The sequence below is a fragment of the Bos indicus x Bos taurus genome, chromosome 8 (assembly GCF_003369695.1).
Source record: "Bos indicus x Bos taurus breed Angus x Brahman F1 hybrid chromosome 8, Bos_hybrid_MaternalHap_v2.0, whole genome shotgun sequence".
Taxonomy (NCBI): Eukaryota; Metazoa; Chordata; class Mammalia; order Artiodactyla; family Bovidae; genus Bos; species Bos indicus x Bos taurus.
Window position 1 is genome coordinate 81,454,374 of NC_040083.1, and position 14,646 is coordinate 81,469,019.

General features: G+C 39.8%; 1 protein-coding gene across 5 annotated transcripts in view; it reads left to right on the forward strand.

Annotated features, from left to right (window-relative positions):
- Positions 1–14,646, forward strand: part of C8H9orf3 (chromosome 8 C9orf3 homolog) — a 422,465-nt gene that overhangs the window by 284,600 nt on the left and 123,219 nt on the right. For all 5 annotated transcript variants that reach the window (XM_027550178.1, XM_027550179.1, XM_027550177.1 and 2 more), the window contains 2 exons: positions 5,461–5,563; positions 6,188–6,295. In XM_027550178.1, coding sequence (XP_027405979.1) covers positions 5,461–5,563; positions 6,188–6,295 — 211 coding nt within the window. The remainder of the gene's footprint in view (positions 1–5,460; positions 5,564–6,187; positions 6,296–14,646) is intronic.

The following is a 14,646-nucleotide window of genomic DNA, read 5'->3' on the forward strand; positions in this document are numbered from 1 at the left end:
GTCATGGCAACCCACTCCAGTATTCTTGCCTGGAGAATCCAATGGACAGAGAAGCCTGGCAGGCTACAGTTCATAATGTCGCAACGAGTTGGACACGACTGAAGCAACAGCATGCACGCACGCATACTGTGCTTACAAAATGCCAATAGGCCTCTGGCTAAGTGCTTTTAGACACTTAGACACTTTAGACACAGTCACTACCACTGCCCCCTTTTTACAGATGAAAACTGGGCTTACGTGAGTCACGGTGTTGCCTGACTCACTCAAGATTACATGGCATGTAAGTGGCAGAGTCACGATTCTTAACCAGGGTGTTAGCTGCTTCCCTGGGAGATGTCACGTGTGTATTTGAGGCTCAGAATTCTCCAGGGGTCTTCACAAAGGTGGTTTTTAACATCCTCCACTACTTCAGGGTGAGTGATGCCCTGCCACCAGACTGTCAGACACCCGTGGGGTAGCTGCCACTGATAGAGCAGGGATGTTGGGATGCTGATCAACCCCTTTCTGTCTCATTTCTGGGATGCTTTGTCCCTGGCGGAAGCACCGCAGTAGCAGGTTTACAGATGAAGCTGTGTTGTGGCTCTTACTTTCATGCCAAGGAGTACAAGGCTGAGAGCACTGGCAGATGGCCCATCTGGGCTGTGGCAGAGCAGTAGGTGTTGAGACCCAAGCTGACATGCTTGAGCACCTTTCGGAGGCCTTTTCTCAAATCCCACCATTGGCAATCATCCTGCAGAATTGGTTCTTTGTTCAGGAGATTTGATTCCAAATCCAATCATGTATCAAATATCACTGCCATCTGACAGCTTTTTAAATGTCGATATTGCTTCTGAGAGTGAGTGGAAAAGGAAGGAGGTGGGCAGGGAAAGGTCATGCCAATCTCGGTTGTTACATTTGGTGCCAGGTACAACAGAAACCAAGAGCATTTAAGCCCAAACGACCTTGGTAACTTGATCTCTCACATTCCATGTATTCCAGCCAAGGAAATAAACACTGGTGTAAAATGTTGAAGAGATGCTTAACACTTTTATGTTACAAAGTGCTTTTACATTATCTGAGCCTCATCACACTCTTTACAGGTGAGAAAATTGAGCTTCAGGGAGAGGAAACATGTTGTCAAAGATTCTCCACTTAGTATTTGGCACAATTGAGGTGGGGGCCTCAGAAAGCAGCAAAGACTTCGGTGTTCCATGGACCTGGGTTCCAGCCTCACTTCTGCCACTACTAGCTTTGTGGTTGTCTCCAGGCCTCACTTTCCTCCACTTTTAAATGGGCATCATCACAGTACCTACCCCATTAGGTTCTTGTAAGGGTACGAGTACGTGATACATAAAAAGCTAGACAGGATAACAGGAATGGTAGCTATTAGTATTAGTTCAATTCTCCATCCATTAGCAATGAATCTGGCTTCAGCTAATGGAATAGTCAAGCAATGTTGACTTAAAAACAAATGGGAGTTACTTTCTCTTACAGTAAGTGTGGAGGCAGGTAGTCTTGGAAGACTGTTTACCTTCTTTCATTCCATCCCAGTCTCCACAGCATGTTGATTTGCTGCCTCATGGTTGCAGAGTGGCAGCTGCAGTTCCATCCACCATGTTTGGGGGATATTTCCCCTTTAGTAAAGAAAGCAAAAGCTTTCCCAAAACCTCACTACCAACCACAGCAGACATCTGTTTTTTTCTCATTGTCCTGAACTGTGTCTTCCGATTCTCGGTAACTGCAAGGACACTTGGAAAGTGAGTGTTTGACTTTTCAGACTTAATTGTACAAGTGGCAGTGAAGAAGATAGATGAGAATAGGAGATTAGGCCACAGTTCCTGCTGGCTCTTACAATGTCATTAACATTTGTTTTGTTTAACTAGTCCTTAGGTGTAGAGAGCTTAGTTAACCCTAATCGTGTGTTCATGGCACGTGAACAGCAAAGCCCCTTTTCTGGACTAAGTCCATCTTATTTTCACAAAATGTGTACTATTTCATGTGCATCTATTTTTTTCTTAACTTTTTTTTATTGAAATACATATACACTAGAGTGCACAGATATTTCTAGATGGCCCAATAGATTTTTGCTATTTATCTTCATTAAAGCACCACTCAGATTAGCATAGAATATTCCCACAATCCCAGAAACTTTTCTCTGTTTTCCCTACTCTGTTTATACTTTCTCCCAAAGGTAACCTTTCTTCTGATCTGTATCCTTGTAGATCTGTTTTACATGTTCTTTGACTTGACTTAACTGGAGTTGTACACTTGTATGTAGCCTGTAGAATCTCATGCACAGGGAGCCTGGCAGGCTACAGTCCATTGTGTCACATAGAGTTGGACACGACTGAAGTGTGACGTGGCATGCACACACATGTAGTCTTTTTGGGTGTGACAGTTCATTCACCTGTGAGACTCACCTGTTATTGTAGGTAGTGGTAGTTCTTTTGTTTACTGCTCTCTATGCTTTGTCTCCCTGCACAGACTTGGAGTAAGTGGTCTTATGAGAACCAGAATAGCACAGACATGGAAGTCATCCCTTTTCCACTCATGGAGTATCTTTTCTTTATAAAACCACCCACTTTGATTTCTCACGAAGCTCGCCTGGGCACTGCTCTCTCCAGCACCATGTCTACTTTAAAAGGAATCTCTTGGGGACTTGTACATTTGCCTTGGATGCTCTCAGCATAAAAGCATTTTCTTGAACACTTGGAGAGGGTGGAAGAGGAGCGTAAGAGAGCAGTGCTTCCTGAAAGGACGTTTTTAGTCAAAGGAAAAAAGTGCCAACGAAAGTCGTCATTTGAAATTTGAGCCTGGAAGCCAGCCTTTGGAGCAGAGATTTAGGTTGGTCTTCCAGTGTTCTCCCCTTCTAACAGTCTCCATTTAGGGCTCAAGGGCAAAAGAAACAACAACTCTGTCTGTCTTGGGGGTGGGAAAACTGGTTTGAATTCAGGCTGACTCTGAGAAGTCTTCCTTCCCCCCAAGGCTCTGGCTGGTGGGCTTTCCTATCAAAGCCAGCACGGCTTTCTTTATAAAATAAACATTCAACTCCGGGAAAAACTTGAGAGCAGGAATAAAGCTAATGCTTTTCAGTGGAGTCTTAAATGAAGATGAAAGGGACTAAACAGTTATTCCTGCAAGTATGGTCATGTCTAGGAATCCAGTAGAAAAATTCAGACTATGCACATTCACTCTAGTGGCTGGTCGTCATCATCTCTCTTTAGGTATCTGCTGGTTCTGAGCCTTGTGTCTGCTGGGATAATGAATTCGAATATTCAGCAGAGACTTAATCATGGATTCTTTGCTAGGCAGCTAGAGCACACTGCAAAGGGACTAGTTTGGCAGTTGGGTCATCTTCGGGCACTGCTGTTCAGATCCAGTACCCTTCCGTTTTTGTGTCGGTGGGCACAGAGGATTAAGGGCATGAACCATTGAAATCTACTGCCTCTAACGTCTGATGACCAACCTTGAATTCAGCAAGACTTACTGCTAATGACTTTAGAAAGTTTTATTAAGTTATTGAGTAATGTATCCCTTGCCCTCATGAAGGGCTTTTCATATATTATTTCAATTATTCCCCACAGGCCCTGGGGAGATAGGTAAAGTTGTTCCCATTTTTGCAAATCAATAAATTGAGGATTAGAGAATTTAAGTTACCTGCTAATAAGTAACAGGTAATAAGGAGTAGGTTTGAGAGTCAACACTAAGTCTTTCAGATTATAAAGACTATATACTTTGTAAGATCAACTAGCTTTTAAAAATAACCCCTCCATATATATATATATATACAGTGAAATACTACTCAGCCATAAAAGATGAAAAAATGCCATTTGCAGCAACATGGATGCAACTAGAGATTATTATACTAAGTGAGGTAAGTCAGAAAGAAAGACAAATACCATATAATATTACTTATATACAGAATCTGGAGAAGGCAATGGCACCCCACTCCAGTACTCTTGCCTGGAAAATCCCGTGGGCGGAGGAGCCTGGTAGGCTGCAGTCCATGGGGTCGCTAAGAGTCGGACACAACTGAGCAACTTCACTTTCACTTTTCACTTTGATGCATTGGAGAAGGAAATGGCAACCCATTCCAGTGTTCTTGCCTGGAGAGTCCCAGGGATGGGGGAGTCTGGTGGGCTGCCGTCTCTGGGGTCGCACAGAGTCGGACACGACTGAAGCGACTTAGCAGTAGTAGTGGTATATACAGAATCTCAAGTGTGACGCAAATGAACTTATCTATGAATCAGAAAGAGACTCACGATACATAGAACAGACTTGTGGCTGCCAAGGAGAGTAGGGAGGGAAGAACTGGGAGTTTGGGTTAGTAGGTGCAAACTATTATCTATAGAATGGATAAACAACAAGATGCTATTGTATAGCATAGGGAACTGTATTCAATATCCTGTAATTAAACCATAGTGGAAAAGAATATGAAAAAAATATATATGTGTGTATAACTGAATCACTTTGCTGTATAGCAGACATTAACACGCATTGTAAGTCAACTCGATGTCAATAAAATACATTTTAAAACAACAAAAACCAAATATATAACTAAAAGTAAAAATAACCTCTTGCCTTTCTGATGTGCCAGCCCTTGCCTTCCCCTCACCCCAGCACATGCTCTTCAGAGTTTGTCCAATAAGTGACTGGTTGTCGAACAGCTAAAAGCTGTAAATGCTTTGTCACTTACTTTGAATTTAGTTGTTGAATTGTCAGTGTAACACAATTATCTTTTATTAAGGACATTTTTTAAAATATTTAAAACCATAGAGCTTAATGGAAAACACTCTGATGGACAGTAAGAAGACTGGTTTCAATCCTTAATGTCACCATGAATCCAAACAAGCTGTGAGACCTTGGATACAGACTTAATTTCTGGGTGCCCATTTCTCTCATTTGTGAAATGAGGTTAAAGTATGTGATTACTAATGTCTCTCTCTGTTCTAAAAACATGGGCCTCTATGCCTCTTCTTGTTTTGCTTTTGTGATTCTAAAATGGCTTCAGAGTACAAATATTTCTTAAAGGAGCCTTAATTACTAAATGCAAATCAAGAGAAGTGGATAACATTGGGGCTTTCAGAATTTTTTGGAATATATAAGTTCTTTACTCTTCCAAGCAAAGCTACATTTTCCACTGTGTTTCCCAGTCCAACATTCCCACCAAAAGAAAAGTGTATAGTTTCTTAAATAATTCATATTGGAACTTAGATTCCTTGAGGGTCTGGCAAGCGTTAATCTTGGATAAGGTGATGTAAAATATTGCCAATAGCCAACCTCAGGTTGCCAACCCAAAATATAAGTCCCTCCTTGTTCAGTATATGAATTTATAACGTAAACCATTTAAAAGTCTACCTGGCACTATTGAATAGAATTGACACTGTTGGGCAACTCTGTAAAGAAGAAATAAGGCAATATTGTGGTCCAAGTAGTTAAGAATATGCTATACTTAAAGAAAATTTTACTGCATCATTTCAGACCCAATAAAGAAAAAACTGGCCACGTGAGTGACTCAGGATCGTCTGTCATCAGACATGGGCTTAATCCGGAGAAGGTCTTCATGCAGGTTCATTACTTAAAGGTAAGCCTCCCTGAGTGACAAAAGCCAGGACTTTTTAGATTTTACATGTGAACAGTGAAGGTTAGTAACAAGGTTGGGGCAAAACAAACATATCGTCAACATTGTAAATGACATTTGATTGAGCAGATTCTGATCGTCCAACAATTAAAGCATTTCACACCCAGCATGAAGCATGAATCAAAGGAAGGGGAACTGTTCCCTTCCCTGTACCTCCCTTCTCCCCGCTTCACGTCAGCTTTGAAGAGCAGAGTCTTAAAATTGCTGTCAGGTTCCTACTAGAAGACAGAGTGATTTTTTTTAAGTATTTTAATTTGTAAAATCCTTTTCTGATAGCTAAAGGAGAGAGGAGCTGGGCCCCTTTTCCCTATTTGTCCGTAATGGACATCCAGGTTTCATGTAAGCTAAGGGCAAATGAGACAGTGACAAATGGGTTGAAACAGAGTAGTTGTTCCTTAAGCTCCAAACCCAGCCCTACTAGTAACAATGCAAAGGGCTGCCTGGGCAGGTCAGTCCAAACGTTCTAGGTGAGCATAATTGCTGGTGGGTAAGTTAGAGTTGATTTTCTAAGTATTTTTCCGATGAACCCATGATGGGCATCTTTTTTTTCTCCTTCCTTCCTTCTAGGGCTATTTCCTTCTCCGGTTCCTTGCCAAAAGACTTGGAGAGGACACCTATTTTTCATTTTTAAGGAAGTTTGTGCACACTTTCCATGGGCAGCTGATTCTTTCTCAGGTAATTAGTGAGTCCTCTTGACTCCATGATATACAGCTGGAGAGGGTGTGGCATGTGGTAACTAGATTGTGTATTAAAAAGTAGGGAAAAGATTTACGTTTCAGTGCAATAGGAAAAATAGGAAGTTAATGAAGTGGACACAGAAGTGTTTCTGGGAGGGTCATCACCCGGTCTTTTAGGACAGGCTGTAATCCAGAACTGTCCTGTGTGCACAGGCCTGTGGGTAGTTGCACCTGAAGTGAACTTGAAAACCAAAAACAAAGCGATTTGCCGTCTCTCCTCCACCTGGAATGAGCTTTGCAAGGTGGGCTCTTTCTCGTCCTCTGTCTTAGCTTCAACACCACAATCCCAGAGTCCCTCTCGCGGAACAGAAATGCGTCCACCCTGTTCTTCTCTCCCCGCTGCCCTTTTCATTGTCTTCATTGCCATCACCATTCTTCATAATTATATTTTCCTTTCCGGATTCATTTGTTTCTTTTCTCTCCCTTCCATTCTGTGCGTAAGCTCAATAAGGCCAGTCCATGCTCTTCATTTCACCAGTCACTGATTCACATACAGTATGTGCACCATATGTATTTGATAAATAGTTTAAAAACAAGATACGCTGAAATATTCAGACAGCCTGGCCTGTCAGAGAGAGCCTCTGTCAGCTTAGCCAGGTGTTAGGTTGAGCTGCACATTGCGAGAAAGTTATCAAAGAGGCAGAGGCGCTGAAAACAGCACTTGTAGCTGATGGAGAATAAAGGATGCAGTCTCAGCACAGATTGGACGGTTGTGTTTTTGTGTGTGTGTGTGTGTGACAATTGTGCTCATATACAGTTTTGAAGTCAAATTGTGCACAATGTTAGATGCAAAGGGTGTGCATGTGTAATCCAAACACACATGCAAGGAATAGCATGAGTGTGACACGACTAGATAGCTGTTCCGTGTCTCCACACTCTTTTTATTCTTTGGTTGAGATAAAGGGGGCGTAATTCTAAACATGTATTAGGAAAGGGAGCTTGAAAACTGGCTCAGGAGTCTTATATGGTTGGGGGACTGACCCACCCAAACCTCTTCTCACCAAGATACTGCAGAGTTGAAGGAGTGCGTTAGGTTTACCGTGTCCATTCTCGTAACAGCTTTGCGTGGAACACTTAATGCTCCCTCTACCAAACTTTCCATTTTACTTTTGTTTAACTCTTTTGAATTATAGCTTTATTGTTTTCTCATAACAGCCTTATTGAGATACAATTCACATACCATAAAATTCACCCTTTTAAAGTGTACCAGTCAGTAGTTTTTAGTATATCCATAACATTGTGCAACCATTGCTGCTGATTCCAGAACACTTTTATCACCCCAAAAGAGATCCCACACCTATTAGCAGTCACTGCCCAACTTCCACCTCCCCCCAAGTTGTACACAACCAATCACCCACTTTCTGGCTCTATGGATTTGCCTATTCTGGACATTCCGTATAAATGGAGTCACATGATATGTGGCCTTGTGTGACTGGCTTCTTTCATTTAACATATTTTCAAAGTTCATGTTGTAGCAGGTATCAGTACTTCATTTCTCTTTTTTAATTTTATTTTCTAACCTCTTAAATTGTGATGAAATATACATAAGAAAATTATCATTTAAACCATTTTAAGTGTATAGGTAATGCATTAAGTACATTCACATTGTTGTCAACTATTACCATCATATGTCTCCAGAACATTTTAATCTTCCCCAAATGAAACTTGTATCCATTAAACAATAACTCCACATTCTTCCCTCCCCTCAGCCCCTAGCAACCAACATTCTATTTTCTGTCTCTGAGTTTGACTATTATAGGCACCTCATGCAAATGGAATAATATAATATTTGTCCTTTTATATCTGGATTATTCGAGTTAACAAAATGCCTTCCAGTTTCATCCATGTTGTATAGCATGTATCAGAATTTTCTTCCTATTTGTTTTTATTTATTTAGATCGTATCACATAGCTTGTGGGATCTTAGCTCTCCAACCACGGACTGAACCTGAGCCCTTGGCAGTGAAAACACAGAGTCCTCACCATTGGATCGCCAGGGAATTAATTCCCTTAATTCTTTTTTAAGAATCAATATTTCCGTAGTATACATATACTATACTGGGTTTATCCTCTCATCCATTAATTACCCCTCTTGGCTCTTGTGAATAATGTTGCTGTGAACATTAGTGTACAAATATGTGTTCGAGTCCCTGCCTTCAATTCTTTTGAATATGTACCTAGAACTGGAATTGCTATATTATATACTGATTTAATTTTTTTAGTAACTGCCATGCTGTTTTTCCACAAGGGCTACATTATTTTGCCTTCTCACCAGCAGTGTACAAGGGTTCCAGTTTCTCCACATCCTTACCAGCACTTGTCCTTTTATTTTTTGATAATAGCCATCATAGTGGGTGTGAATGGTATTTCACTGTGGTTTTAATTTGCATTTTTCTGGTAACTATGTTGAGGATTTTTTCATGGACTTATGGGACTTTTGTATATCTTTTTTTGAGAAATGTCTGCCTATATGCTAAATTGCTTCAGTCATGTCTGACTCTTTGCGACCCTATGCTCTGTAGCCCGCCAGGCTCTTCTATCTATGGGATTCTCCAGGCAAGAATACCGCAGTGGATTGCTATGCCCTCCTCCCGGGGATCTTCCCCACCCAGGACTGAACCTGTGGCTCTTATGTCTCCTGCATTTGCAGGCAGGTTCTTTACCCACTAGCACCACCTGGGAAGCCCTAGGAGAAATATCTGTTGAAATCCTTTTCTGATTTTTCATTTGGGTTGTCTTTTATTATTGAGTTGTAAGAGTATACATTCTAGACTCAAGTTCCTTATCAGATACATAACTTAAAAACATTGTCTTGCCCAATTACTCCTATGTTTGTTCTAAGAGCTTAGTCATTCTAGTTCTTATAGTTAGGTCTCCTACCCATTTTGAGTTAATTTTGTATATGGTGTAAGGTAGATGGCTCAGCTTCATTGTTTTTTGTGTGAATATCCAGTTGTCTCACTTCCATTTTTGTCATAAAGACTAGTCTTTCCCTCCACTGAATTGTCTTGGCATCCTTGTTGAAAATCAGTTGACCGTAAATGTAAGAGTTTATTTCTGGCCTCTCAATTCTAAATTCTATTGATCTCTATTTCTGTCCTTCTGCCAGTCCCACAGTAAGTGTGGAAATTATTGCTCTTTCAACTGACACATACTCATTATAAAAAATTTAATAAACAATACAGAAAAATACAATGAATGTAAATATCATTCAAAATATCACCGTCCATAAATACTTATAATTAATAGTAGGTGAACATCATTCTAGAAGTTGCATTTCTTTTATCCATTTCTATCTTTCTATATATGTTGTGTGTGTGTGTGTGTGTGTGTGTGTGGTTAGTTGCTCAGTAGTGCCTGATTCTTTGCAACCCCATGGACTATAGCCCACCAGGCTCCTCTGTCCATGGGGTTTTTCCAGGCAAGAATACTGGAGTGGGTTGCCATTTCCTACGTGCCTGATCATACACACATTTATAGATAGATGTATTTAGAAATAGTTTTATAAAAATAGACTATGTGCTTTTAATGAAAAATGTTTTAAATGTTACTTTACTTGAAATTAACACATGAAAAAGAAACTAAACTGAATATAAAAGACTTTCTTGAGCTTAAGATAAATAAATAAAGATAAAATAAAGATAAAAAATCATTTCCTAAAAGATTCTTCTACAGTTAAGAAACACAATTACAAAAAATCTTTAAGAGGTTGAAATTGTTCTTTTTTTCCTTTTGAGATATATATCTTAATTTTAGAAAGTGTCAATTTATTCTCCTATGTTAACATTAATATAAAAGATGAGGCAACCAGTAGTTATGTTTCAACTACTTTTTTCCTGGTTCTAGATTTTTCTTAATTAATATTTTTACATAGTTCATGTTTATATCATTTATATTGTGTGATGTTACTGTAATTTTCACAGTTGTATAGTCCTAGTTCTGTATTTAAAGGATTTCATTATTCACTAACAGTCATTTTACCCTGCTTCTATATTTATGAATGCTTTCTTTTGATTCAGCACTTTGTTAAATTGAAGTTCAAGTTGCTTGAGAATGTTTGCCTGTTGCCTTTATATTTGAATTACAAACTGGCTGGGTATAATATTCTTGGGTCATATTTTCATCTCCTCAGAACATTGTGGCTATTGCTCAACTGCCTTCTGGCATTAAATACTGCTGTTGAAACTTTTAAAGTCAGTCTGTTTTTTCCTGTTTATACCACTCAGATGACAGAAGAATTCTTTACCTTTGATGTTTATTAATTTAATCCAAAGTGACTTGGTGTTCATGAGTCTGCATCAGTTTTGTTTTGTTTTTTCCCTGGAAAACACTGCATCTTTAGACTCAACATCTATTCTTCCTTGTTTCAGTAAATTATCTTAATTGTATCTTTGAACACATTCATTTTTTTTTTTTCCCTTACAGGATGCTGAGTTTCAAGGTTACTGGTTATTTTTGTCATACCATCATTGTCCTCCATACATGTTATTTTCTAGTTATTTGCTTCTGTCTTTTTGTTCTTCACAGAATATGTTTATCTCAAGCAGTATTATTTTTATTATTAATGTTATTGTTATAACAGTATTATTATTTTTCTTTAATGGCTATTCTTTTCCTTGATGTTTCCATTTTATTAATGCTCCTATGGTGGTATTATTTTGGTCCCTAATTTATTCCCTTTGCTTTGAAATCTCTTCCTCTCATTTTATTGTTTTGTCATCTTGTCTTTGAGTTTTCATTTCATTGAATTTATGTTCTTATTCAGTTCAGTTGCTCAGTCGTGTCCAGCTCTTTGCGACCCCATGGACTTCCCTGTCCATCACCAACTCCTGGAGTTTACCCAAACTCATGTCCATTGAGTTGGTGATGCCATCCAACCATCCCATCCTCTGTTGTCCCCTTCTCCTCCTGCTTCAATCTTTCCCAGCATCAGGGTCTTTTCACCTAACATTCCAGGTTCCTATGCAATATTGCTCTTTACAGCATGGGACCTTGCTCCTATCCCCAGTCACATCCACAACTGGGTGTTGTTTTTGCTTTGGCTCTGTCTCTTTGTTCTTTCTGGAGTTATTTCTCCGCTGATCTCCAGTAGTATATTGGGTACTTACCAACCTGGGGAGTTCATCTCTCAATATCCTATCTTTTTGCCTTTTCATACTGTTCATGGGGTTCTCAAGGCAAGAATACTGAAGTGGTTTGCCATTCCCTTCTCCAGTGGACCATATTTTGTCAGAACTCTCCACCATGTCCCATCTGTCATGGGTGGCCCTACACAGCATGGCTTATAGTTTCATCGAGTTAGACAAGGCTGTGGTCCATGTGACTAGATTGGTTAGTTGTCTGAGATTGTGTTTTCTGTCTGTCTGTCCTTTGATGCCCTCTCTCAGTGTCTACCGTCTTACTGGGGTTTCTCTGACCTTGGACCTGGGCTATCTCCTCAAGGCTGGTCCAGCGAAGCACAGCTGCCACTTCTGACCTTGGATGTGGGATAGCTCTTCTCAGCCACTCTAACGCCATTCCATGTTATTATTATTTTCTTTTAATTTATATTTTAGTGTAAAGCATTTGTGGAGAATTTTCTTCTGTGCCTTGGATTATGTTTTCTTCAAGACTGGATTCTTTGTCTTTTACATTATGCTTCTTATTTCTAGCTCTATCTTTATGTGGGTTTTTGCTGTATTGGTTTGCACAGTTGCCATACTTTTTTCTTGCTCATTCTCAGCATGAGTTGCACAGTCCTGATCCTGTATTTATTCTCATATGTATTGGAACATTATCTTCGATTTCTTTTGCAATTTCTCTTAGACATGTTTTTCTTCCCCTCTGAGCTCTAGTTTTAAGCTTGGATATTATGCATGGAGAGGTGGAGAAGAGCTCCACTGGAGCTGCGTATAGCCTTTATTGTAAGAATTTGGCTCCGCCAACTCATGAAATTTTGTTAAAGTTTTCCCATCCAAGATTCTCTTCACCTAATTTGGGTGCTGCTTTTTCCACTGCAGGTATTCTCCCAATTAATATTGTTCTTCCAATGCAGCTTGGAGCCCTAGAACCCATACAGTTCATAAGAGTACCATCTTCAGTTGTTTATTTCCCAGGTTTTGCTCATCTCAATTGAGCAAACATTTTCAGTCCCTCCACAGACAAAAAGAGAGGAAAAATAAAAGATATTCCTGTGTTTCTTCCAAATGTGTGGGTATTTGTGAGAACTTGTGGGGTTTGGGCAATTCACCAGTACCACTACAGCTAAGCATGATGGAGGGGGCGGTGCAGAGGGAGGGTTGGAGGCTGTCTTGGAATGTTATGTTTCTTTCTTTAGTTTTTTCTTTGAAGTTTATGCCACAGGCTGTACTCTTTCCTTGTTTGGTGCTGCTAGTGACATTTTTCAGAGAAGGCAATGGCACCCCACTCCAGTACTCTTGCCTGGAAAATCCCATGGATGGAAGAGCCTGGTGAGCTGCAGTCCATGGGGTCGCTAAGAGTCGGACATGACTCAGCGACTTCACTTTGACTTTTCACTTTCATGCATTGGAGAAGGAAATGGCAACCTACTCCAGTGTTCTTGCCTGGAGAATCCCAGGGACGGGGGAGCCTGGTGGGCTGCCGTCTATGGGGTCGCACAGAGTCGGACACGACTGAAGCGACTTAGCAGCAGCAGCAGTGACATTTTTGCTAACTTTTTGAAAATGGATTGTGTTTTGTTGATATTGCTAGTTAGTTTTTGATGAGGAAGGCCATGATTCAGTTTCTATACAAAGAAGGTCTTCAAATTCTTCTTTTTCCAATTGACTTTTGAATCCTTTCATTTCTGAACACCTCATCTACCCAGTACTTCAGAATTATCATCTTTCTACCTCTCAACTAAAATTGCTCTCTTGAGCAATGTCTGATTCCTGACGGTTTCATTTCTTTTCAGCATTTATCCTGCCATCACTGTCCTTATTTCAATATTTTGATTATTTGTATTGTCCCTCCTACTGTCCCCTCTCTATCACCATAGTGATTATTCATAAAACCTCTGACAGAAATTCCTAGTTCTATGTAAATATCAAGCCAGAGTCAGTTTATCCAGGAGAAGCTACATGCATCTGCTTTTTGTTGAAAACTTTCACCGGTACTATAAAATAATTACCAAATTAACCATGTGCCAAAATTGGTGTCATTTAAAAAAATATTTTAATGCTTAATTTAGTGTTTTTAGGTGATAACCAAAATAAGCTATCTAGGGCTGACCTGGTCAGTATATAGATTATTAGGAGAATAAGAAATGAAAAAAAAAAAAAACTTCCCAAGGAATACATTTTTTGACTAGAGTATTGGCTTGCAACAGTTGTCAAGAATCTAGATAAAATTTCACCCCAACTCACTGTCCAAATAGCAGGAATGTTGTTATTTTTGTGTCTTTGGCTTTTATATTTTCAGGCATACTCTAGTGGTAAGAAACTAGGGCCCTAGTATTTGTTGCTAACGGACTTTGTCAGTGATCCTAGATCACATCAGTGCCTTAAGTCCTGTTAACGATCCTAGAATCAGTCTTCAAGGAAAACCCTCCTTGTCCAATTGATAATTGTAAATTGCTTTTATAAAAATGCCAACATGCTGAAGTAAAGAGTGAAGACAGATGAAAGAATTGAAAAGAAGTGGTAAGGGAAGGAATACTCAAAAGAGACATCTTTCTTCTTAAACATTCTGTTGTGGAAAATGGGGAAAGGCTTCTATGATTAGTCCACTCCAGATGTATATGCCAATTTTTGAATGGAACCAGGAAAACTAGTACTTTGTAGTTAAGATTATGCGTCAGTTCAGTTGCCCAATCACGTCCGACTCTGCAACCCCATGAACTGCAGCACGCCAGGCTTCCCTGTCCATCACCAACTTACGGAGTTTGCTCAAACTCATGTCCATGAGATTATGTGTATGAATGGAATAAGAAGGACCGGTTGAGTTAATTCCACTGGTGGTACAAAGACTACCCTGGTGAGACCAAGTGTCTTCTTGGATTGGATGGAGCACAGGATGGAAGAATGTTTAGCACTGTAGACAAACATTCCCTGCAGATATAGGCTTCATGTCTTAGGGATGTTTGAGGTATTGAGTTTTTGTGATTCAGTGTGATCCAGACATTACTTTGCCAACAGAGGTCCGTCTAGTCAAGGCTATGGTTTTTCCAGTAGTCATGTATGGATGTGAGAGTTGGACTATAAAGAAAGCTGAGCGCAGAAGAATTAATGCTTTTGAACTGAGGTGTTGAAGAAGACTCTTGAGAGTCCCTTGGACTGCAAGGAGATCCAAC